The sequence below is a fragment of the Stegodyphus dumicola genome, chromosome 2, assembly GCF_044657685.1.
Source record: "Stegodyphus dumicola isolate Sdum_Otavi_A_Nest chromosome 2, ASM4465768v1".
Lineage (NCBI taxonomy): Eukaryota > Metazoa > Arthropoda > Arachnida > Araneae > Eresidae > Stegodyphus > Stegodyphus dumicola.
The window spans coordinates 59,857,611-59,885,329 of NC_140769.1; the positions used below are offsets into that span (position 1 = coordinate 59,857,611).

At 31.9% G+C, this 27,719-nt stretch overlaps 1 protein-coding gene across 4 annotated transcripts in view; it reads left to right on the forward strand.

Moving 5' to 3' along the window:
- Window positions 1-27,719, forward strand: part of Atg2 (Autophagy-related 2) — a 286,485-nt gene that overhangs the window by 58,521 nt on the left and 200,245 nt on the right. For all 4 annotated transcript variants that reach the window (XR_015039434.1, XM_085810699.1, XM_085810697.1 and 1 more), the window contains exons 5-8: window positions 508-706; window positions 3,923-4,096; window positions 4,231-4,327; window positions 25,526-25,693. Coding sequence is in view for 3 of the 4 variants with exons in the window: in XM_085810699.1 (XP_085666825.1) it covers window positions 508-706; window positions 3,923-4,096; window positions 4,231-4,327; window positions 25,526-25,693 (638 nt within the window). In the remaining variant the exon portion in view is untranslated. The remainder of the gene's footprint in view (window positions 1-507; window positions 707-3,922; window positions 4,097-4,230; window positions 4,328-25,525; window positions 25,694-27,719) is intronic.

Below are 27,719 nucleotides of genomic sequence, written 5' to 3' on the forward strand. Positions count from 1 at the left end.
TTTGTATTAAATGTAAGTTTTTGAAAATTGGAACAAATATTGCTACTTCTTGGTTGTTTTGGTACCCTTCAACATACTGTAGACATTCTGTTATTGCCTTTTTGCAATAAAATCTGGGTTTTTTTCAATGACTGTTGTTTGATAGTGAATTCAAAAGGTATCAGAAGCATCATTATTTTAAAATTGTCTTTGCACTCATATGAAATCTGATAAATAAGAAGATTGATAAGGAGCTGTACAATATTGCCACTTTTTTACTTGTATTCCATTGTTTAGATTTCAAAGTTGAAGGCCATCACACCATCATTTTACTCCCCCCCAAAAAAAACCCTGAAAAAGAAATAAAAAATCTCATCTTTATAGAAAAATATTAAATAACACTTAAGATTGCTAGATGCTTACAAGAATCAGAGCAGCAGATGTTATTTTTGCAATGTATCAGTGGGTACCAGATAACCAGTAAGTAGTAAAAAGTCTTTCAGGTTATAAGTTTTGTTTTTGTTTCAGTGCTGAATATTTTGATGAAGCTGGAGTGAATGCTCATTGTGAAAATAATCAGTGTAATGCTGATAAAAATACTTTTGAATCTCGAGCATATGCATTTAAAAATGTGGTATTTGAAGGAGTTAGTCTGTATACAGCAGAATTCATGAAACAGTCTAGAACTATACCTCCTCCTAAGCAAGGATTTCCTTCAGACTATGTGGTATAAAAAATCTTAATTTTTCTTTTTCCCCCTTTTATTATTAATTTGCTTACATTTTCTTATGCTGCATGTAATAATATTGGATATGTTAAAAAGTACAATCAGTTTTGAAAGAAAAATTATATTAGCAAGTTATAATAAATTGAATGTATATGTTCCTTTTAAAGCATAAATAGTTTTATCCAGAGTATTTTCTTTTAAAACTGAAACTCTTTGCAACTATTTTTAGAGATAAAATGGCTACTATAAAATGGCTATGCAACCTTTTTTTTTTTTTTTTTTTTTTAAATAAATTTTTCAGACATGAAGGAGAAATTTTTATTTTTCCTTTGTTGCATTAATCAAAATATGTAAATCTGGCAGTATTAGAGCTATCAAATAAAACTTTTTATTGGAATTTTCCTGTCACAAAAGTTTTTCAACACGTAATTGAAATGGATGTATGAATATACATGAATTTGCATTTGCATCAAAGAAGAAAATAATTTGAAAAATCACAATTTTCTGCCATATTTGCTTTAAAACTATCTGTTTTAATGTCAGCAGATGCATATTAGGATTGTAGTAGCTTTGGTATCATTTTTCAACACGGGAAAATTCCTGGTAAAAGACCTACCATGCTCATTGTTCACAGCTTTGGTATTAGCAAGTAAAAAATCTAGGTGGAAATGCAAAAATTTCAAAGATATTCTTATCCAGAATATGTCTGGATTCATTTGGTAATTGAATTTCTAATCTGTGATCTTTCAAAATAGTATTCTTTGCTTGTGACATAATTTATTTTGGGAAATTTGTTTCTCAGATATTTAATTCTAGATGTCTGTATTTATCGCAGTTCTTCACAAACTCTAGGTGTATATAAAGATGAGAAGGATATAATTTTCCAGAATTCACAAGTTCTTTGTTGGTGGTTATGAAATTTTCTTGAAGTTGCTGATTCAAGTTTTAGTCAACGTTTTTCAAATGTGATAATTTTTATTCTTTTGTTGCTACACTTACAATTAGTTTATATATTTCAGTTCAACTCTAAGGAGAATAACAATTGTTCTGCCTACATTGTTCATTCATGTTCTTTTATAGGAGGATTATCAAATTAAAAAAATTGACATTACAATGCTGAAAGAAACTTGTTTCCATTATTAAAAATTTGTCTTGTGGACAAATGTAATTTTGTAAAAATTTGTCAGTAGGAATAAAATACATGTGGGTTTAATTTAAACTTCCTAAAAACATATGGGTAACATTCTTAGGAAGCATATATATATATTTTTTAAGTGGCATCACTGTATGTGATAGCAAAATCTGAATGTATATCCAAAATTAGTATGTGCAGATATTTCAAAATTCAATATTTTATTTTATACTGGTACTTTATTTTTTAAATCTGTTATCAGTACATGAGATTTTTGGATTAAAATAAGTTTTTTTATTATTAAATTATTAAAATGGAAAACAAGGTTTTATTTTCCATCAGAAATGCTTATATAAATAACACACTTTCTAACAGTACAAGAACATAATAAAATTTAGAAATTAACAGTTGCGTATATATTTAGAATGTGTTATTGCTTTAAACAAACTACGCTACCTTTTTTTTTTTTTTTTTTTGAGGGATTCACTAAAAATATCTTTCAGAAGAGATTTTTATTTGGAAGATGCAAAGATAGAGTGTTTCAGTAACTATAATAAAACAAAACACACACACAAAAAGTTTTGTTTTATGTATTTTTATTATTCTTTCTGTCAGTGGTGAGTGCTTAAGGAGTTAAGTGCATTTCTCCATGTTGTAACATGATACCAGTACATTAGTCTACTTAATTCAAAAATCTTGAGAACTTAGTGTAGGAATATTATCAGGTTTTCAAGGACTCCTCACTTCCACCCACTTTTTTTCTGCACACATAATACCTGAAATAAATTGGTTCATACCATCAACTAGGATTGGCAACTGAGGTCATTTGCATTTAGATGTGAGAAAGGGAAGGAATTGAAAGAACTTGTTATATGCTGTTGTGATATACAGTCAACTTATTTATTTAGTAATTTGGATGTAACAATGGCCATGGTTATTTTCTGAAAGATTCCTTCTGGTCTCTAAAAGCTGGCTTCGGGCTTTCCATTTTCTGTGATCTAATGCTGCATTTTCTGCCATTGTTCATCATTCTTTCAAACCAATTTTAATCTACTTTTTATTTTTATTTTTATTTATTTTATTTTTTTTTATTTTGTGATTATTAGCACCGCCAAATAAAACTGAAATCATTGCCAACTTTGGAGAGAATTTGCGAACTTGTTGACAGCTAATTTTCTACCAAGCTAATGCATGAAATGCAACAACCATTTTCAGGATGGTGGCATACTAAGAATTCCATACAGGAGCAGTCAGTCAGTAAAACTAAAAGAGCAAGAAACATCAGCAACAAAACATTTACCTTTTCTGATAAATCCTCCTTTTTTATGGCATTGTTCTCTCCATGTACACAGCAATCTATTTTTACTCCAAAGAACATCAGAGAAACTCAATGTCATATAACTTCAGCATTGTTACTACAGCTACACTGGCTGAAACAGATATGTGCTACCCTCATACCTGGATTTCTGTTTATGCTTTTGGTTCTCCCCGTGTGCATAATGATATGTTTTCATTTAGAGAAAATCAGAGAATTGCATAAATTGGGCATTGTACACTGACTAGAGCAGATGTGCTATATGCGTACCTGGTTGCCATATAAATATTTTTTGCCAACATCACAGGTTGCCACATAATTATTTTCAGGAGATTCTCATGAATGCATCTTTGCAACTTCATCACAAAGTACTCCTTTTCTTTTGGAGACTTTATGTCAATGTAATTTCTGAATGTTTCATGCGTGGCATTTTTAATATTCGCCATATTTGTCTCCTGTTTTTGATTTCTTCTTCTGTTAATTACACCTTAGGTTTTTTTTTTTTTAAATATAATTTAGTGTTGGAAATAAAGGATGGCAAAAATTATATTATTAGATTATGTGGCAGCATTTTATTTGGAAATAACTTCATAAATTTTATTTTACTTTTGCTAACCTTCAAGTTACAGTGTACATATCAATGTATAAAGTTATATTTATTAAATTACATTGGAAACTTTCAGCCATTTAATTTGCTTTAATAAAATTTTATGAAAATAATATCTGAGTGAAACCTTTACATGATTGCTTTGCCTTTTTTCCTCTAAAGGATCCATCCCAATTTGTACCAGGATCACCTGAAATGCCACCTACACATTCCAGTCTCCCAGTGAAGAAATCAGAGCCTGAAGTGCAGAATGATCCTGTATTAATATCGAAATTTCCTGGCCAACAAAAATTGAGACTCCAATTAAAACAAAATGAAGCTGTTATAGGACCTAAAGTAATATTTTTTAATCCTTCTGTAATCAATTGATTTAGAATCTTCCATTAGCCAATCCATTAACCAAGAGGTTATTATTTATTTATTTGATGCATGTAATATTTTATGTAATTTTTTTTCCTTCTTCATTTCAGGTCGATGTAGAATTTAATTTAGGTGCTTTTAATTTATTTTTGACTCCTCAGCAAGTGCATATGTTATATGAATTGATGAGTGGCTTCATAAAGCCAAGTAAGGCAATTAACTATTAAACTATTATATATAACTATGTAACTATTAAAATATAAAAATAATTACAGATCATTTTTAAACATTTATTATAAATTTTGTTCTGATTTTTCATGCTTTATTTTTCTGTAATATCCAACTACAGTTGAGTCAGAAGTACGAATACATATTTGAGCATATCATGTGACAACAGTATTTTAACCACTTGTGATAACAGTATTTTAGATGCTATATCAGTTTCTTTACTGAAGAATAATACACAACAGTACTATCTTAACTTTGTTACCTGAAACAGCACACTGTTACTGTGAGTACTTCCAGGAGTTTCCTCTTATAGATGCTTTCTATTGTAAACAGTCAGTTTCCTCTGTTTTTGCAATCTGGCAACAATGTCACATGAAAATCATGCTGCACTTCTTAACCCCTTAACTGCCGTGAAAAACGTACAAGATTCATTCCCCAGTGCCACCATTTTTCACGCAGGTGCGCGTAGTTATGCGATGTATTGGGGGAAAATAAAAGCAAGTTACTTGTATGTAAAATGAGTAAATGATGTTTTGAGTTATATGTCATTCTTAATTTCTCTCAAGAATGTACAGTAACTTGCTGCATTTACTTACACATGTAGCCATATTGTTAACTCATTATATAAATTTATGCTATTTATCTCCATTGTATGGATGTGCTACAAGCATATAAAACTTTTTCTTGTTTGTTTCATATATAGAATTGTAATTAAGATCTATTACAGTTTTATTATTATTCATTTTGATAGTTGTTTTATCTAGAAACTTATCTATATGCAGTGAGATTACTAGGTACTCTGTGTGTGTTACATATGTGTTTAAAACTAATAGAAATTTCACATTTAATCAATTACTTCCAGAGCTGATAGATATGCTTTAATGAAATTTGGGTGCTTCCTTGTTAAGGTGGCTATTTTGGTCAGTCACCAGTATCAGTAAGTTAGTCAAAAGAATTGGCAAACTTATCGTATTTTTAATACATGATATTGTTTATGTTTTAAATTGTTTTGATTGTGAAATTGTTCATGGTGTTATCAATTCTTTTTTCCTTATAAAAGGTTAGTTTATTTTTTTTTTATTATTTATTTAAAATTAGTTGGAAAAGAGTGAGTAATTTTTTGTGATATTTGTAATGTTTAACATATTTGATTTTTATGCTTTTTTAGACCATGTAATATCATTCCTTCATTACTTTTCCCCTCTAAAACGTTCACCATTTTTAACTGTACAACAAGTGTGAAAATGAGCATTAGTGTCTTCATGATTTTTTCAGTTATTTCTTCCTTGTAAAGTGCTAACTATACATAACTCGCCATAAATTGAGGGTAAGCAGTTTTTTTTTCTGGAAAATTCTAAATTTTGGATGCTTAGTAAAAATATTATAAAAAAAGCCACTGAATGGAAATATTTATTGGTAAACTACATATTTTTAGATGTGTAAAAAAACTACAGGGGGCAGGAGGTCTTTTTTTCCACAATTGGTTGCATGACTGGTTTCCTATTTTCAATGCACTTCATATATTGTTGAGCTGAAAAACCAACTTCTATCAGTTAGTTCAATGGACAGTTAACAAACCACTGTGTAAAGCAGCTTTAAAAAACCAGAAAAGCATTAGAAATTGCCAATCGCCCATGTTGCAACATAGACCTTCCTTTTCAACCTACTTCATTTCAGTTTCAGCTGACAGAGAAGATGAGTCATCTACAAGAGCTCATTTTACTAATATTTTAAACATGGTATTAGTCTATCAACACAGAACATTTTATTTTGTTTCCAACATCATTTTAACTTCATGAGCTTTTTAATACTTCATTAAGCATTTTTATCCATTTAAAAAAAAAAAAAAAAAAAAAAAAAAAAAAAAATCTTTTACCCTCAAATGACAAACACAAGTCTCTAAAATCTCTTCCCAGCAGTCACAGAACCTTTGCCAAAGACCATGAATATTCTTTCCACCTATTAGAAATTGCCAATCGCCCATGTTGCAACATAGACCTTCCTTTTCAACCTACTTCATTTCAGTTTCAGCTGACAGAGAAGATGAGTCATCTGTAAGAGCTCATTTTACTAATATTTTAAACATGGTATTAGTCTATCAACACAGAACATTTTATTTTGTTTCCAACATCATTTTAACTTCATGAGCTTTTTAATACTTCATTAAGCATTTTTATCCATTTAAAAAAAAAAAAAAATTCTTTTACCCTCAAATGACAAACACAAGTCTCTAAAATCTCTTCCCAGCAGTCACAGAACCTTTGCCAAAGACCATGAATATTCTTTCCACCTATCCATCCATGGTGCCTGCCCAGACTATTAAGTTTCCACCACAATACTGGTTTTTTTCTCAATGTATGAGAATGGGTAGGGAGTTCCTGGTTCTCTTCAGATGAAAGTGTATCAAGAATAAATGGATTAGCTGAATTGAGACTTATCTGTAAAACTATATCATTAATGCCTGGTCTAAAGTTAATGTTTTCTGCACAGTGTTAAACACACTTTCTTATGCGCAAAAAGAAGTTGAATGCAAACAGAAATCATAAGAGCTTTATTTTTTCCCTTCAGGTGTGGTTCAGTTAATTTTTATGAATAATGCTTGTCAACGTAGGACTAATCTGGTAAATGATTTTTGGCAAAGTGAGGATATTAACCCTTTAACTGCTTAAGACGTGTTTAAACATTTTTGGAGTTTCCTTTAAAAATGCTTAAGACGTCTTTACACGAATTTCAAATCGCACGAAAAATGCTTAAGACATGTATACATGAAGCCCGAATTTCGTGAAGATTGCTTAAGATATGTTTAGATGCTGCGATTTGGTCTTCCTTCCCCTACCTTTCTTTCTGAAGTTGCCTGTCAGTTGACACAAAGGTCTTAATAGGGTGTGAAGTCTGTTTGAAAAGAACACTTTATGGATGGGTCCTGAGAATGAAGAATCATTGTCATGTGTGCATTATCTTTCCAATGACTGCAAGCTTGTGAATGAAGATAAATCGTTTTACAACAGTTTGCCTTGTGGTTATTTATACAAATGAAAGTTAAACAGAATCGCTCGTTGTTATAATACATTACCAAAATTTAGAAGAAACAGGAAAAAGTAACAATTGTAACGTAAGACGTACTTTTTAATAAACCATATATTATACAATATATTAAAAGTTGACTACAACATCAAGAACAGAATAAAATATAAAATGTTGCAAACACCTATCTCATTTGCTCTCGTATTTCAAGTGCGGGTGTTTCTAATGGTATATTTTTCCTTTTTACATTTTGAAATGTTAAAAATGTGCTTTCAGTATGCCTGATTTTTGTATTCGAATATGTGGCTGTGTGTTCCTTGTAAACACGAACTGACATATAAAAATTTCTTGGATGTCGAAAGGAAGATATTCTACTCGAAAACTTCAATTAAATCGAATAAATTCATATGCTGAAAGAATTTCTAGATATATTTGTTTTTAAAATTTTATTATTAAGATTTGAAATACAAAATAGTTTTAAAATCTAGGGAAAAAAGTAAGCGTTTTTTGGAAAGAAGTTTACTGGTATAAAATCGCATAAAATTAACGGAGTGTAAGTTAAGTAAAACAGTTAGTGTATGAAACGGTTACATATACTGCGCACAAAAAATTAGTCAGAGGAACAATTAGCTAACGAATTAAATTAATTACATTAAAAAAATTTCGTTAGAAAAAAAACCTCTCCAAATGTCAATACTGATAGCAGCACTACAAATGAAAGTTATTAAGTTCATAACTTAATTAATCCTTTGGTACTCAATAATTTCGGCCCACTAGCTGCCGAGTGGTAAAGTCGCTGTAGTTCGGTCTGAGGTTCGAATCCCGCAAACGGGCTGGCTGCATGGGTGCTTTCATGGTTTTTGCCAAGTGTAACATGTATACGAACCAGTGTTCATTACAAAGTTCTCCACTAAGGCATCCCTCCTCTTAGGCAGATAGCCCTCGAGGCTTTGTCGTAATCACATAAAACCAAATCAAATGAAAAACCAATAACTGTGTGTTCGCGATTACTTTGCAAAGATTTTTGATAAAGATTCAAGAAAAGCCTGCAGCAACCTAGTAGAAATTGACAGTTTGAAGCGAGTTTAAATCCCGGTGAATGGGCTGCCTACCTGACAGTTTTCGTGGATTTTTGCTGCCTAATAAGCCAATCTCATTTAAAAAGGTCCTTCACGAAGATCTCCTCGGAGTACTAGTCCTTGCTTGGGATTAGGTTTAGTTTGGTTTGTTAGATTATGATAAAACACACAAATGGCGATCTGTCTAAAGAAGGTATGTTTCATGAAAGACTGTCGAAGGAAAACTATTTTGTACCTGTGTTACATATAGGTAATTTCACGAAAACGCCCATGTGGTGAGCCAGTCACAGGGGTTTCAATCCGGGTCAAACTATAATTATATTAATAGTCCTCGTGTATTTTATCGTGAGCTAAATAAAATAAAATACAATATCGCGAAAGTCACTTTATGCTATTGAAATGGCAATAATTTCGTATTATACAGGCCATCATTTTGTGTCCATTATGAGGTTTTGCTCTTTTCCGTTACCAAAGGTAGCCCACAACGGAACACCACTAGTTCTGTCCGGGGTTCGAATCCCGTGAAAGAAATCTGCATGGATGCTCCCGTGTTTTTCTCATGTGTCACGTGTACATAAGCCGGTTTCCTTTAAAAAGCCCTCCAGAAAGGCATCCTTCCCCTTATGTAAAATAACCCTCGAGTGCTTTGCAACAGTCAAAAAAACCAAACGATTACTACATAACATGCTTAAAATATTTTGTGTTTAAGAGTTTTTGCGTCAAAGTTGGCTCCCGTTAAGTGAAATATGCTGTTCCTTTTTTTTTTTTTTTTCGTTGCTTTCTTTGCAATATTCTCATTTTCAGAATGTGAATAAAACACTTTTAATAATGTGTTTTTTGTTTAATGAAACCTATTTGGTTTTTTGTTTAATGAAAAAAAATGAATTTAAGCAACAAATTTCTTATGTTCAGAAAAATTTTACCATTATAGACATGAGCTGCTGTCAGAAGTGCATGTTCTTACTAGCACACTCTCCTTTCACAGTGTTATTCTGTGTTATATCGAGAATACATGATGAAACGAGATGAAAATACATGTAGGTGAGATTTTCGTAACTTGAAAAAATTTACTCAAAAAGAAAAAATATATATTAAGAAAATAAAATTTTATCTCCCTACTTGGTTTTGTGTAAAAAAATTTAAAAATTAGCTTATTACTTTTTTTTTATATTGAAATCGTATGTGTGGCACTGTGCTGCGTAGATATTGGCGAACTGACATATAAAAATTATATTAATGTTGAAAGGAAGATATTCTACTCGAAACTTCAATTAAATAGAATAAATGAATACGCCGAAGGAATTTCTAGGAATATTTGTTTTAAAAATTTTATTATTAAGATTTTAAATCCAAAATGTTTTAATATCTAAAGAAAAAAATATGTATTTCTTGAAACATTTTTGGAAAGAAATCTATCGATATAAAATCTCTTAAAATTAATGGAGTGTAAATTAATTAAAACAGCGTACGGAAGGTTAGATATATTCCGCACAAAAAATTACAGTCAGAAGAACAATTACCTAAGGAATTAAATTAATTACATTAAAAGAATTTAAAATAAATTAACATCTGTCCAAGTGTCATTGCTAACAGCAATAGCACGAATGAAAGTTATTCTTTAAATTCCGAACTTAATTCATCCGTCGGTATGCAATGATTGTGTCTTTGCGATTACTTTTCTTATAGATACTACAAAAGGCCGCCAGCGAAGTAGCGGTAAAATCGTTGAATACTAATAGTTTGAAGCGGGTTAAAATCCTGACGAATGATTGCCTGCATACCAGTTTTCGTGAATTTTTGCTGCCCATGTTTAATGTGAATATGAGCCAATTTCAGTTAGCTTTTCATGATGACGTGCCTTGACTACGAGTTCTCGCTCGGTTGTGTTTGGTTTGGCTAGTTAGATTAATAAGCACGTGAAGGCGATCTGCCTAAGGGGAAGTATGCTTTCGTGACAGATTTTCTAAGGGAAACAATCTCGTACTACAGAAAGCTAAAACCATAAAAACGCCCATGCAATCAGCCTGTTCACAAGGGTTTGAATGCAGGTCAAACTACCAGTATGTTAAGAGAAGCGATTTCAAGAATGTTTAATTATTTTATTTAGTTTGTCATAAGCTAAATAAAATAATTAAACATTCTTGAAATCTCTTCACATTACTGAAATGGCAATAACTTCGAATTATACTATGCTACCACTTTTCCTCTAATATGAAATTTTGAGCTTTTCCATTATCGGACAGCCCACCAGCGACTGAGCGGAGTCTAACGGAACAACTGGTGGTTCTGTCCGGGGTTCGAATCCCGGCAAACAGGCTGGTTGCCAGGATGATATTCTTAGTTTTCCATATGTGTAACATGTATTCAAGCCAATTTCCGTTAGGCAGTCCTCGAACGAAGGCATCCTTCACCTTAGGCAAATAACCATCAAGTACTTTGCCATAATCAAATAAACCATTATCCATAACATGCTTCAAATATTTTTCTGTTGAAAAGTGCATGTGCCAAAGTTGGCCCCCGTTGAATGAAATATGTTGTTTATTTTTCTTTGTTTTTTTATAACAACAATGTTCTTGTTTTCAGAATCTGAATTATCAATAAAATTCTTCTAATAATATGCGATTCCATTTTGTTTTTTGTTTAATGAAAAATTAATTTAAGCGACAAATCTCTTACATTTAGAAAAATTTTCGATTTTCGAAACGAGTTGCTGTCAAAAACGCATCTTCTCGTTCCTGCATATATTTATTTAAAACAAACTGTTGGGCGCGTTTGCTTTTATATTTGAAAAGATCCAGAGAATTTTCAACAGGGAAATAAAGTTATTAATTTTATTTAATTTTGTGGATTCTTTGCGTTTTGAGGTAAAAGTCAAACCATCAGATATGTGATAACCTTAAAATAAGGGTATATATAATTAGGATTTTGCGGCCAGACATTCCCAGCGAAATATATTGCAAAAACTTATGTATGTAAAATTAACGTATATTCCGTTTAGTATTTGAATTTATCAGTGTTATTACACATCATTTTATCAGTGTAACTTATATCGAGATTTAGTTGTGTTCGATATTAGAATTTTATTTGGTTTATATAAATCCGATTCGTGTAATAATATTATATATATTAAATACTATTTATTAGGTTTCCAAATCTGTCAATCAATGGCCTTCTGGCTAAGATTTCTGATTACCGCTAGTTCAACTCATATTCGAACCCAAACAAACGAACTGGTTGCATGGATGAGTTTTGTGATTTTTCCCCTATGTGTAACATGAACATGAGTACGTTTTACTTAGAAAGTCGTCCATGGGGACATCCATTGCCTTCAGCTGTTAGATCTCGTTTCCTTTGCCGTACTCAAATAATCTAAAATTTTTTCCAAAAGACTAACAGATGCATATAACAAAATAAAATTAAGTAAATGCATATAAGAAAATGAAATTAAGTAAATGCATATAACAAAACTGAAGTAAATGTATATAACGGAATAAGAATTAGGTAAAAACAAATTTTTAATAATTTTTCAATACAGTAGTTTTTAAATTGCTTGTTTTCAAATTTTATTTCATTTTTATGTATGTACTAATATACAGTTTATATGAGCTAAAGTGTGCTTGTTCGGCATATCCATATACATTAATTAAATAAATCTGATTTGAAAATGCATGCACTAACATGCTGTTCTCGTAATTTGAAAACCACTAAAGTATTGTCTGAGAAAAATATTTATAAAGAAAATTAAATTTCGTCTCCTTACTCGGTGCTGTGTAAAACAATTTAAATAAGCTTATTAATTCTTTTTCTTCTTTATTAAAAACAAATTAGTTTCTTTTTCATCTATATATGAAAAATAACAAAATCTTTCTGTCAGACTGGAAATTCTTAAAAATATAAAACTCGTTTTTTTTTTTAACAAAAGTTTCTGAGAAATTTCTCTTGGTCAGCAGGTAGTAACAGGACCACTGATTGCTTTGTTTGAAAAACCCGATGAAGTGGAGGATTTTACCCTCAAAAGGTTTTCTTTAACAAAGCAGATGCGATCCAAATGGCTTTGCTGAGAAGCGTTCGTATTTGAATAGCTTGAAGCTTGAAAGCTTGAGTTGGAAGACTTATTGTTCCCGAAGCAATCAGTCAGACAGCAATAAAATTTGTTATAGATATTTCTCTCTCTCTCTGTGAGTTCTTGAAATCTTGGAATGGGTGAAAGTTTATTTTGTTTTACATATATAAGGAAACTGCATGTAAAGCAAAATAATTCAAGGCACCCATTGTATGTTAATCATTGTACGTCCCTTCAGCTCTTTGGTTAGATATTAAGAAAAGAAATTCCTATACTGCTTTTGTATTACTTGTATAGTGAAAGATTTGAAAAAAATAGCTTCATATGAAAAGTTTTTCTCTGATGAATGAATACAGCTGAAAGCATGTTTGTGTCTTCAAGTATATCCACAAAACATGAAATAGTATTGTACTCTTTTGTGTTGTAATGCATTTTTATATTACTTCGTGGTAAATTTTTTGATTCATAAATTTCTCTCTCTCTTTTTTTATAATGCACATGTACTCTTTCAAATATGGCTCACCTACGAACCTAAATTTTTATACTATAAAATTTTATATAAAAATTAGCCGTAATCATTAGACACAGCTTTGCGTATATTATATTCTTGAATACATGCCTGCAATTAATACTAAGAATACTATTGATAAAATTCATGATATAATTAATAATGAAAATACTGTTTAAGCTAAAAACCGATTTCAATCTTTTTTTCATTATAGGGTAACATGAGCCAAATAATTTTCGTTAGAAATATACAATTATGCTAACTTGACACATCAGACAGAAAATATTTTATCGTCTTCATCGGCTACGATAAAAGGATTTTACGCTTAAGATTTTGGATTATGATAAAGCACACAGGACCTATTTGTCTAAGGGAAAGGAAGTCTTCATGGTAGTTTTTTTCTTTGTGGGAAACAAACTGTTAATTCATAATTATACTTGTGAAAAACCCTTAAACCTACCATGCAGCCGCTAGAATTTACCGGTGCTCAGCTATCTTACCGCTTGGAGACTAGTTGGCTTTCTGAACTTACGCAATATCTATCTGAATTTGAATATTTGCATAAAAAACAAGCAAAATAAAATGACACATCGTAAATAGTACATTTTACTGAAATCAAACTTTCTTTGAAAAAGGAAAATTAATTGTGAGGAATTTTATGGATGCATTTAAATAAACGGCAGGCAATAACAGCGCTGATCATATGTTTTTGTATAGGTAATCATTTTGTTCGTGTTATCGTATAACAAAAAATATACACAGATTCTATTTTACAGTTTTTAAGAAGTCATGGGTTATCTGCTTTAAGAGAACACCTTCGTGGGTAATTTTCTAAATAAAATTGGCTTGAATTCACGTTACGCATCGGGAAAATCATGAAGACCACAAGCAGCTAACTTGTTCGGTTGCCAACAACAAACTACCAACATCCAGCAATCTTATTGACTCAACTATAGTGAACTTTAATTAATGTTTGTATATTATTAGTAGCATTAAAATAACGAAAATATTTATTCTAATAAAAATTTTTGTTTAAATATTCTCCCTAGTAAGGTATTTCCTTTGGTTGGAGATTTGTCAATAATAAATGCTGTGTTCAAACAAGACATTTATTTAGAGCATAATGCTTCAAAAATGTATGCTGGAATCCCTAGAAAAAAAAATATCACCAGAAAATATATTTCCGAAAAAATATTTAATTATTCATATTCTTATGATTAATTGTTAAATAATTAATAACTTTTATAATTATTAAATGCAATACTTATTTATACTTTACCAAATGTACAGCAACACTCTTTCTTTACAAAAATACCATATTGAATAAATTATATTGTAAGATAATGAGTAACAACATTGCTTTGTTTAATTAAGATACAACAACAAGCCGAACAAACATTAAATTGGAATTAAGACACAATAACACGCCAAACAAAACATCAATTCAATTAATTATTAAAACAACAAAAATAAGCGTTATATTTTCAAATTTTCACAATCTAATTTTCATTATATCTTATCTCGTTCATTTGTGCTTTTGCAGCTGAGGATGATAGTTCGGTAAAACCATTGAAACTAGTCCTGTGAAAATTTGAAAATATAGCGCTGATTTTTGTTCTTTGACTTCCAAATTAATTGCTTTGTTTGTTATTGATATGTCTCATCTTTCCTATTTCAGATAAGGTTTACTAGTGTTTCTTGGATAGGAAAACAAGAATTTTTACTTTGAATCAATAAATTTATGATACACTGAAAACAGTTTCAACTTATAATTCGCTTTCTGAATATCTTGAATGTATATAAAAAAGTAAAATGGAAATTTAATATTAATATTATCACCCTTAATTAACACCCAAATGTTTCGTTTATTACTCTTAAAACTGTGTAATAATTAAGGCGAAAAGAAATTATTTAAAATAATTACTATTTGCATGCAGTTGAAGAATATAGGAAAATACTGAAAGTTTTAAAGATTTTTAATTAATGACAAAAATACAGAAAATCGGAAATAATAGGAAATGTTTCAGCAATATCTCAGAAGGAATGAAAGTTGCACCAGATATTTGTCCGAAAAGAATTTTAGTGATTACAGTTTAATCAGTTTGCATTGAAATTCCTGTGATAATCAGTGACATACAGATTTAGGTTACTTAGGTTAAAAATGCATAATAATTAAAAATTTAAACGGGTAAATTTTAAAACGAATTTATTTGAAAACTAACAGCTTCGCTGCCAGCCTTCGTCTGGCTTTTAAATGTAGCGGGAAAATGCCAAACGTTAAATTTAAAAACTGCGTAGAACTTTACTCTGCAGAACAACTTCATAAAAAAAAGTTATTACGTATAACAAAATTACAATGAAATAATATATCCCTTAATACAAATATTAATACAATATCCCTTAATACAAATAATAATTATCCTAATAAATAAATTAACCAACTTCCCTTTGCAAAATCTTAAGAACTCAAATGGTATAAAAGAGGTTAAGAACTTTGTTTCCTAAAAAAATCACTCAAAACTTTTCAGTATCTTAAAAATAATGAAATGAGCAATAAATAACATAAAAGAATACAAAAAACAAAAAATTCTGAAAAGCAAAGTATAATTAATGATATTTTAGCTTATATTTTCAAGAGAAAAAATTACAATGAAATAAGCTATATTCCTTAATACAAATATTAATTATCCTAATAAAAAATTAACCAACCAATTTCGTTGAAGAAACAAAATCATGCAAAACTTTTCAATATCTTACAAACAGTGAAATAAGCAAAAAATAACATGAAAGCAACTCAAAAAACATGAAATTCCGCTCAGAATTTGACTCTGCAGAGCAACTTTATCCAAAAAAAAAAAAATCAATAAAATTGTATTATATATATATATAAATGACAATGAAATATGCCAATCTCTTAAAAACAGTGACATAAGAAATACGATGAAAAATTGTTGCCAAACCCATATTTCCAAAAGAATGAAACTATTCTAAATGATGCGATTTCATCAAAAATCTATCAGCAACAAGACAGGAAAATTGTCGCCAAAATCACATTTTTAAAGATGTGAGAAGTGTACTCAGAAGCTTCATTTAAAAAATTCTTTAAACATACAAAATATTATCATTTTTCCAAAATTCTTTTTGTAAAAGCAGTCGCAAGGATGAAACTTTAACATGTCCAAAAATCAAAGAAAAATAAACTGTGCATTTTTAAAAATAGACGTTTTTAGAAAAAATCCCGTTGAAAAGGTGTTAAGCTCCCTTTGTTAAATAAATTCGTATTTAATCGATTTATTGAAACACGAAATTTTTTTTAAGTTCGTAAAATAGCTAAGTGCCTACGTTTCATGATGATGTAAAAATGGAGTGTGTAGAGTAAAATCTCGCTTTCCTATAGCCCATATTGTCTCAAAATGATGCGATTTTGTCGCGAAACGTAAAATTAAAAAAAAATAATTCGAGTTTCGAAAAATTCGCTTCGATGTGCACTGGCTCTTGTCTAGATGCACCTATGTACCAAATTTGGTAGCCGTGGATCTATTAGCTTACGCACAGCACGAACGAAAGACACACACACAGACAGACTCTTTCTTTTATTATATGTAGAGAAGAGAAGAGATAAGATTGTTTAAGGGAAGGAAATTTAAGTTTCGCAGCTGTACCCTGCGGCATTAAGACGGTCATCACGAAGAGTCTAGTCTTTTGAAAATCTCTTGACAGCTCACATCTACGGCACAATATCTAGTAATCAATCTCACTTAGCGGAATCATTGAAGTAAAATTCTGGGAGGGATGGGAAATAACAAAAGAACTGCTTGACAATTTTCAGAGGTTTAGGGTTATTTTCACGACATTTTACGGGAAGTTCGGTCTAAAACTAGCAACAGTTTTAAAGGGTTTCGCAGAAAATTACTTGACAGGCTAAGGGTTAACCAAATGGATTTGCTGATCCAGACTCAAACTCTGGAGAACATATTTGTAATGCTTTCAAAAGAGCAGATACAGTTTGCTTTATCTCTCTTTCGTGATTCTTCCTTCATGCCCCTTCAGGACCTAAAACATCATTGTTATGCAGCAAAACATTTGACACAAGGATTCACAAGCTGTGTCATTGCAATATGAGGTAACACTGTAGTAGCTGTATAACTCTTAGAGGCAACTATTCTTACTAAGCTTTTGTTTTGGTCGATCTTGCAATCTCTGATTTAGACCTTCTCAAGGCAATGAGCTTATGATGCATGCAGTATGATCTTGCATATGTATTGTGACTATAGTTTCTTTATTTTTTGACTAGTTTTTTAATTATTTTTATTCATTTATTATATTTTTTTTTATTATGCCAACCTAGGTTCATTCTAGATTTCATTAAAATCTTCCTATCAGTTCTAACGTAATTAACTAAATGTATATATTCTCTTAATTTTGAATGTCAATCAATACATTAAACACAGACATATATTCACACAATGAAATGCTAACTACAGTCAAAAGTCTTTAATCCGGACTCGTCAGGACTTCGGTTTTTCCGGATTATAGATCATCAATTTAAATCTGGTAAATGGCATGCAGAAATTACAAAATTAAAAATATGAAACCATAATTTGTTAAATAAAGAGCAATTGTGATCTAAAGGGTATCAAAATTTACACAAAAAAAGCTTAATATTTGCGTACTTTATTAAACATTTTTTTTCAACGCGCGCATGCGTAAAGCATGCATTACGCATAGTCGAAATTAGAAAATTGCAACCAGAAAACTATTTGATGTGTATTCGTAATATTTATAATGACGAATTTGATTTAAATCATATCAAAGACGGAGTACATCGAGATGAAATACTACATTTAGTAAGGAATTATAAGCCGAATAAAATAAAAACATCTGCCCTGAAGATAAGGATAGTGCTGACAAATCAACTTCCAGTTCGTTGCGCGCCACGATGTTTCCCCCCTCCCCTGCAGAGCAGCGTGAAATTGATAAACAGATTTCGGAATGGTTAGGAAAACAAAGGATATGCCTTTAGCCATTTTTTGCAGCAATTCCACTTTTTGTTTGATGGACATCGAAACATGCTTTCGCTTTGTAGATAGATCCTTTGCCAGCTCCAGAATCGGAAATTCTATTTGACATAATCGAAAGTTCAAGCTTACTTTTATAAAATTGCTCTAACACTCTACAAAAAATAATAAGCCGGATCCAATTCGAAGATTAAGGAACAACACAATCTGCAACATTAACTGAAATAGATAATTAGATAATTTTAACTTAGCTTATACCGTCCATTATACATTAAACGCGCATGCGCAAACTTATTATGCGATTGTGCACACGCGTATACGCATGCGTGAAACGCATTATTCTATGACGCATGCGCAGAAAGTTTGTAGCTTTGAGGTCCGGATTAACGACTTTTGACTGTATCAACTTCAGTTATACTTAGTATTTGGATTAATCAAAGTATCACATTCATTTTCCATTTTTCATCACGAGTAACAGCACTCCAAAATCTTGTGCAATCTGAATTATCTAATACTTGTTTATAAAAAGGTTAGTAACTTCTGCGGATGTATCACTTTCTAATCTTGGAGTACTATTTGAGGATATCTGAACTTGAGATCATGAACAAACAATTGTAGTCTATGAACATCTAAGCTGTGTTGCCAGAACCTGGATGCTTATAGTGGGATTGTTCTGAGCATTGCTGAGCAAAGATGTTTAATTTGGTACTTGAAGACATGATACTGTTTTCTTGTTGGTGCTAATCTTCACAGATAAAAAAGTGTTGGTATTATTTTTTTGTGTACATTTATTCATTATTCTTTTACTTGTAGCGTAACATATTTCTTTAGATCTTTCAAAAGTATTAAAATTATTTTTAATAGTAATATATTAACCTTATGAGGCCAGGGCTTTGGTAGCAGTAAAAGCTACCAAAGGATGGGGAATCTTGAACCGAATGCTTTCCCCCCTGTAAGAAATCACCTCCTACTTGCAACAAAGATTCTTGTGTGTAGTTTAATGGATTCTCAGAGGGCTGCATCTATGTCGTAAAAAGAAGACCTTTGAAAGAGATAAGCGGTTTAAACCCTAGGGACGTCAAATTTGACATTTCACCCCACTTTTCAGCCTGGAAAATGGGGGAAAAAGACATGGCCACTAAAGTGGACAACCCCTTCTTTTCAAATAGAGGATTCTATTCATCCCGTCTTCGAAAGGTTAAATAACGTCTTGATATATTAATGATAACAGTCAGCTTTTATTATGCAACTGTAATGCACTTTTATGCAAAATGTACAGGGTTGTCACGCTACCTGGAAAACCGGGAGAACCGGGAAAAGTCAGGGAATTCGAAAATTGACCAAAAAATTCAGGGAAAAGTCAGGGAATTTAAGTATTTTTGTCAAAATCTGGAAAAGTCAGGGAAGTTCATACAATGATCCCGCCAAAAAAAGCGATTTTTGCGCCGACGTCGGAAGAGATAACTTTTTTGGCGAATTGCCTATCACGTGAGTGTCTGCTGGCATAGAGCCAATTTTCGCAGCTCCAATTTGATTGCCTTTTAGAAAGGGAAAGCAAGTTTCCCGCAACTTTTGGCTTCCAGTATTCCCGAGAATCGCATGTGCAGTGCATGAACTAAAGAAAGTACCTGTTCTCGTATAAAACAAAATGGGTTTAATCTTAGTATATGGTACCATGGAGGTTAGAATCAAAGAATATGTATTGTAAAGAAGGAAAACCTCTCTGCAACAGACGTGGCTCCGTTCCATCATAGAGGGAAACAGCTGTGCATGCGTGATATATCTGCCGCCAAAGCTGGAAACCTGTGTCGAAGTTCGAAGGTCACGTTATCAAGAGTTCATTAAATGAATATCCTTTAAAATTTCTTTAACCACTTGCGCTAAAAAGACGTGCCACGCATGTCGAGATGTTTTTGTTTCAAACTGTGAGCGACGTGAACACCACGTCGATAAGCATTTATCGCAAAAATGAAAATAACATGGTGCACACGTCGCCTAACAACGAGATTGTTTATTTCTCAAGTTACAGTTCTGGATTGCACTCGCAGATGCGGAGCGGCGTAAATGAGACACTTTACCACTTGCTATATTGTAGCGCACGGCACCGCAACCGCATAGACTCCAACTACTACGTATTCTCCGTAGTTTCTACGGAAATTTATGAAAAACTACGAGCTACGAAAAGTATGGAAAAAACTACGGATTTTACAGAAACAAGAGCAGGAGAACCAGTACGCAAAACGGAACCAACTAATTCATCCGATGATTGGCTGAATACTCGTTTTATCATATATCACGTGTTGAGTGCGTTCCTAGTTTTGAAGAATTAGCCAATCGTAGATCAGTAACTCCAACCGTTAACGACTTATCAATAGTTCCACCCAATTGTCTGTCTCCCAGGTTCCTCGCTGATGCGTGTTTAGGCTGCATTCGGCTGCATTGTGTAGTTTACGGCGAGAGCTTAGCGTGTGTCTTGTGAACTGTGAATCAGGTGAAAGATTTTTAATCATAATGCTGCCTCGAACGAAGAAGCCAAAATTATCAAAGCAGAAGTTTAAAGATTCATATTCTTCAGAATTTCCATGCATTAAAGCGTCCGAAATTTCTGTGAATCACGCACACTGCAGTGTATGCAACAAAGACTTCTCAGTTGCTCATGGCGGAAAAGATGACTGTAAACGGCATGTGTTTTCTCGAAAGCATATAAAACTTGGCACCGTAAAATCTAAAGAAATAACAAATTTCTTAATAAAAGATGATGAAACAGATCCTATAAAAGCCGAATGCTATTTTGTTCATTTTTTAATTGAACATAATCTACCGCTTTCTGTTTCGGATCATTCCAAAGAGCTTTTCAAAGCAATGTTTCCGGATTCTGCCATAGCAAAAAAATTTAGCTGCGGTCATACCAAAACTGCTGCTATTGTGAAAACGCTTGCAGAAAATACTGTTGCTGATATTATAAAATCAGTGTGCAGTACATCATTTTCTCTAAGTACTGATGGAAGTAATGATAACAATGATAACAAACTGTACCCATTGGTTATAACATACTACAGTAAAGAAAAGGGAGTGATAATTACTTCATTGATTTCTATTTTAGAATGCACAAATAATACAGGAGAAGGTATTTTTAATTGTATAAATGAAAACTTTAAAAACAAAGGTTTAGAATGGAAAAATTGCTTATCATTTTCTTCAGATAATGCTAGTAATATGATTGGAAAGTTTAAAGGTGTAGCATCATTTATCAAAATGCATCAACCAAGTATAATCACCCGAGGTTGTCCATGCCACCTCTTGCATATAGCTGCAAAAAAAGCTACTGAAAAATTAATTGGCTCGGAAATTGAAATGTTGATAATAGATATATATTTTTACTTGGAGAAAAGTTCGAAACGGAAGCATAGCTTCAAAGTTGCTCAACAAATTTTGGGACAGAATGCAAAATCTCATAAAATTTTGAAATATTGCAGTACGAGGTGGTTGTCTCTTTTAGAATCTATAACAAGGATTTTGGAACAGTGGGATGCTGTGATAAATTTTTTTGGAGATAAACCAGATAACAGTGTTAAAAAAATTTTACAGTCACCGACCACCAAATTGTACTTGTTATTTTTGAAAAATACTTTGCCTTTGTTTGTTTATAACAGTAAATATTAATTTGCAACAACAAGCTCCTTATATACATAAATTGAGAAGAGAACTTTTTGAACTTTTAATGAATTTATTTGTTAGATTCGTAAAACCATCAGTAATTTCTAAAGAAAATGAAGATGTTACTCTAACGTCTATTCCATTTCAGAAGTATAGTAAACAAAAAGAAAATGAAAATTTAGTGATTGGTGCGGAAACAAGACTATATTTAAAAAATGCCAAGTTGAATGAAAGTGAAGTGAAATCATTTTTCAATTCTGTGCGAGCTTTTTTTTGTAACTGCATGTTCATATATAATTGATAAATTTCCACTGAGTGATCCATTTCTAAAACATGCTGAAGTTGCTGACATCAATTTGAGAACTGAAGTCTCATTTTCATCTGTTCTTTACTTGATGAATACTTTTCCATCCATTATTGATGAAAAATGTCTTAATCAAGTAGAAATTGAATTTTCCATGTATCAAGTAGATGATTTGAAAGAAATTGTAGATTTGCGTATTGATATAGCATGGGGAGAAATTGCCAAATTAAAAAATATGAATGGGTGTATTAAATATAAAGTATTGCCTTCTGTAATGCTTGCTGTCTTAATAATACCTCATTCAAATGCAGCTTGCGAAAGAATTTTTTCTATTGTTAAAAAAAATCAGACGGAATTTCGACCAAATTTAGGTCTTAAAACTCTTGAAGCAGTTTTGATTGAAAAAATAAATATGCAGGCAAATGAAGAACTGTGTTATAAAAAAAACATTCTCAAAATCAGAACTTAAGCTTGCTAAGCATGCTACATATAAATCTTTGCATTCATAAATTATGCGTATTTTGTTTAATACTTATATGTATCATTCTTGGTTATTTAAATTTTATTTCCCTGTAGAAATCATATCCAGAATAAAGATATGATTTATAGCTTCTGATTTTTTCTATGATTAGTAGTGATTTGAAGTACTTTTTATTAGTGAATGCTTGAGGAGTTAAAAGAAAATTTCTAATTAAATGTGCATATAATTTACAAGGTATATTTTTAATTATTCAGTTTTATATGTATATGGATTTTAAATGTAATAAAATTGATTAAAATTAATTATTAATTTAAAATTAATGAATGGTTAATTACAACATACGCTACGCGCACATTTTCAAAGTTGTAAAAATGTCGTTCGCTCGTTGACTACTGACAAGGTTTGCTGAAGGTTGGAGTCTATGCAACCGTGAAGTTTAGTCTTAGCGCAAGTAGTTAAACTCTAAATTAAAAGAAAATATTTTTTGGCGCAAGTAAATTAATTCATAGGTTAGTAATTTTCAGGGGGGGGGGAACTACGCTTGGATTTTTCGCAATAATTTAAAAACGGATTTTCGTAGCTTTCTTTTTGTCAAAGAACATTTCTTCTTAACACATTTCTCAATTTCCGGTACACATAGCGGAGAGGGAAATTCTGGCCGCCAGGTTCCGTCGCCAAATCCCTTGGCAAATTTTCCCTCCGCATTCTAGCGGCGTAATAGCATTTTACTTGTATGGAAAATTTTCTTCTTTACATAGACCAAAGAATTAGAGATTCTTTGCATAGATGTTTTTTGGTTAAAATAATCTCCATGTATGGATTTGGCGACATGATGATGATGCGCAGTAAACGGGTCATTTTGGTCTTGGCGACAGTTTTCAAAATCGTGCCAAAGCCTTACCGTATACTAGAATTTTACTGCAAAATCTTTTTAAACTTTTCTTTTTAATAAATACCTTGCCATTTTGCAGTAAAATAAAAAATAGTAATCTGTCATCTAGGCTAACCATGTAATATAACTATATTCGCTAAAATATCGTTGATTATTCTAATTCAATTTTTAAGTAATTATCTTTATTTTTATGTTATTCATATAATTTAATGATGCTTCTTCCCTCTAAATTTATTAATTATTAGTAAATAATATTTCTAAATTTCAGGAAATTTTCTCTGGCATAATCTTGAAATTAATTCTAGCAGTATGATGACATACCATCACGAAATTTAATGCCTATATTTTTTTCTTATGTATGCTGGGAACTAAATTATAATACCTCAATTTATTAAAATAGATTTCTTTCTTTCGTTTAGTTGCAGAATGTCTGCAAAAAAAGCCTTATTTTATTCCAGATTGGGAAGATTCTAATCTCAATCTTCAATGGAGAAAACAACAACTATTATAATTATATTTGTGTTTTCAAGTGTTAAGGTGATTTTTAAGAACATACCTCACACAAATTAAATTTACCTAAAATCTAACCTAACTATTTAGCATTGCGTTGTGATTTATAAGGACCGGATTAGCCTCGTGTTGAACTGGTGATGATCATGAGTAATAATTAAATAAAACATACATTTGTTATCCAATGTATATATCTTAAATTTTATTAAGTTTCTTAAGTGGAAAAGTAAACAAAATTATCAAACAAAGTATACCAAGAATAATTAAGAATAAATGTCCTCTGGGATTTATTGAATAATTAAGTGAATTTGCTACACAATACAAGTAATACCATAATTTACCTCTTAGCGTAGCCAACGTATATTACGCGGATAGACAGGAATTTTCTTGAAACACACCTGGAAAACCTGGAAAAGTCAGGGAATTTTATTCTCCTGTTTGAGTGGCAACCCTGAATGTAGGAATGTACATGATGAGTTATATACTGTGATTTACATTTTTAGCAAAAGTAAAAAATTTTTGGCTATCTGTTATATATAATATCTTGATGTGGAGAATCATAAAAGTTTTGTAATTTATATGCTATTAATCTACTATCTCATTTATTAAATAATGAAAAATATATGTATATTCTATCCTTTGAGGGAAAACTGATAGCAAGCACCAAATTTTGAATGCACATAGTCTTCTGTCCAAATATCTGAACCTCAAAGTTCAAAGTTGGCAAAGCATAATATATATATATATATATAATGATATTTTTAAATCACTTGATTAAATTGAATTCTAATCATATTGCTTAATAATTATGTTTGCGATTTTCTACCTAAATTGCATCCCTGGTCCTAAATTTTGGCGAAATCCTTTCTTTATTATAAATTATTTTAACTTGTTGGTGCCCAAACTCATAAATCTGTCATATTACCTAAAGTCCTTAAGAACACTCCTGATGAGAAGATAGCGTCACCTCGGGATTTCAATTAATATCGCTGATTGGATGAGCACCGTGATGCACACATATCTCTAAATAGGGTTACCATTGAGCAAAATGTAAAATATTTCATTTTTCTTTCACTTATAATCTGTCTGTTACTGATTAACAAACTGACTTTGATGCAGTTTTTCATTTGTATTCAATTACTAATTTCTAGATTATCTCAGGAAATTACACAAATTGCACTCATAAACATTATTCTATATTTTCTCTTTTCTATAATAGCTATTTAAGACAGCTGGCTATGCAAGCAGCTGGTGTATATAATGCATGGGGAAACTTCGGTTAGCTGTAACCTGCAATTATATATCTAAATTAACATTTTATGTTTTGAGATATTGTTAATTATTTGTTCAACCAACGAACCTGCAAATTTTGTGTTCATTTTTGAAATGCATCTTTTGAGTGATTTTATTTTGTTTAATTTTGGAATTGTATTTATTGATATTAGGGAAAATTTGTGAAATGAACGATAAGTTGTTTTAAATTTTTGGACATTTGAAAAACACAGCTTTTTTAATCTGTTAGAAAACGATAATACAAAAAATTTCTATTGAAATTTTGAGTAATTTTATTTTATTTTATTTTATTTTATTTATTTATTTATTTATTTATTTATTTATTTTTTTTTTTTTTTTGTTATCCAGGTTCTAATGATGATCCTTGTGAAAAAGGCTCTCATTCCATTGCAAATAAGCCTATGAGGGCTGCTGATTATGCTCTTGTTGAACAAGAATTGTTACGACAACAGTCCAAAATTGACATGCCATCAAAATCTCTGAAAAATCAACAAGGCTGGTCTTCTCATTCTTTAGGTATTTTTAAAAATAATATTGCTTTAAAATAAAGCTTAAACAAAATCTATTATTACACTCAATTTGAAATGTTTCATGCTGATTTTTATTAAACACACTTAAACTATTTTGCTCAATATTTTCTTTCTGGCTATGAAAAGATGCTGTAATGCCCCAAAAGATAAATAGACAGTGATAGATCACTAACATTAGACAGGGTTTAAAAAAAAATAAACTGCTATGGCATCATTTTTGTTATGTTACCATATAACAAATGCAGACTAACCCTCCAAAGATGAAAATGGCATCATTTTTGTTACGTTACCGTATAACAAATACAGACTAACCCTCCAAAGATGAAAATCAGTATTCTGAATATGTGTTGTGTTACATCACCCGACATTAAAAATGCAATATCAAGAAGGAGTGACCAGAAAGAAATGAAATTCGGCTGAGATACACAGCAACGAATATTAGTGATCTTTGTTTCGAAATGATTATGCATAAATACAGAACGAGAACAGAATTGGCTCAGTAGGTTGTAGAGCCACCTTAGACGGCAATACACGAAGCAACACATTTAGGTACAGAGTCAGTGAGACTATGGACGGTGTCCTGAGGAATGGCTCTTCATTCCCTGTGAACTATTTTCCGCAGTTCGTCTTCTAAATGCAGCAGTGGCAGGGTCTGCAAATGGCATCCAATCACATCCCAAATGTGTTCGATTTTTGAGAGATCAAGAGAAAGCGGGGGTGAGGTCACCTTGCACAGCACATTTCCTGATGTGAGCAATGTGTGGTTGGACATTATCCTGCTGACAAAGGAACATGGGCACTCCCTGAAGGTAGGGGAGTGTCACTGGCCGCAGCACATCATCATGTATTGTTGGGTTGTCATAGTGCCCTGAATACGAAATAGTGGTGATCTGGAATCATACGCTATTGCGCCGCAAACCAGGATGTTGCGTTAACATGTGGTGGGGCATTCCACAGTTTTTGCCACATTGGACCTGTCTTCACATCGACACTAAGCTCATATTGCGGCGACTATCATTGGAGAAACAGAAGCGTTACTTATCTGAGAACACGACCCTGTGCCATTCTGCCGTCTTTGAGCCTGGTACCACTGCAGATGTTGGCATCAATGATGTGAGGTCAGTGGCAGTTTTCTTAATGGACACCTCGAGTGCAGGCCACTGATCACCAAACGACGGCAAATGGTTCTGGTCAATATGGGAACATCCAGGGTGTCTTGAACATGCTGCAAAATGGAGATAGAAGTGGCTTGCAGGTATGCCACCTTTTGTCTGCGTATGCGTCAATCCACGTGTGCTGACATCACTGGGTTGCACAGGCACCCCCCAAAAACTTGCCACATTTCTTTGTTCCAGCCATCGTCGCCACAGACGGTGCAGTGTGGACATGTCTAGGTGTCTGTCAGCTGAGATTTGCCATATGGGCCCTTATATCTTCTTCAATATGTGCTGGAGAACTGCTCATATCACATCATTCGCATAACTCTGTGATGTGTGTCTGCCCTGAAATTTGCATAATTGTTGAGCCACTCCTTCTTGATATTGCATTTTCAATATTAGGTAGTGTAACTAGCAGGACAAAGTCTGCAGAACTGAGTTTGAGCTGTAGGATGCTTGTTAATGCCTCTCATTTGTACTTTTGTAACAAATCTGCCACCACCAATAATGCATGCAGCAGTGTTATACAGGTTGAGTTAGACACACTTAGATTAAATCTGTTGCTGTATATTTTTCTGTATAATATTTGGAGGAAGGCATGGTAATAGGTTATTGTTACAATGTTTCAGGGAACTCTGTCTAACATGATGACTCCAGATGATGATCATATATTGTTGGGTTGTCATAGTGCCCTGAATACAAAATAGAGGTGATCTGGAATCATACGCAATTGCGCCGCAAACCAGGATGTTGCGTTAACATGTGGTGGCGTTCCACAGTTGTTGCCACATTGGACCTGTCTTCACATCGACACTAAACTCATATCTATCATTGGAGAAACAGAAGCATTACTCA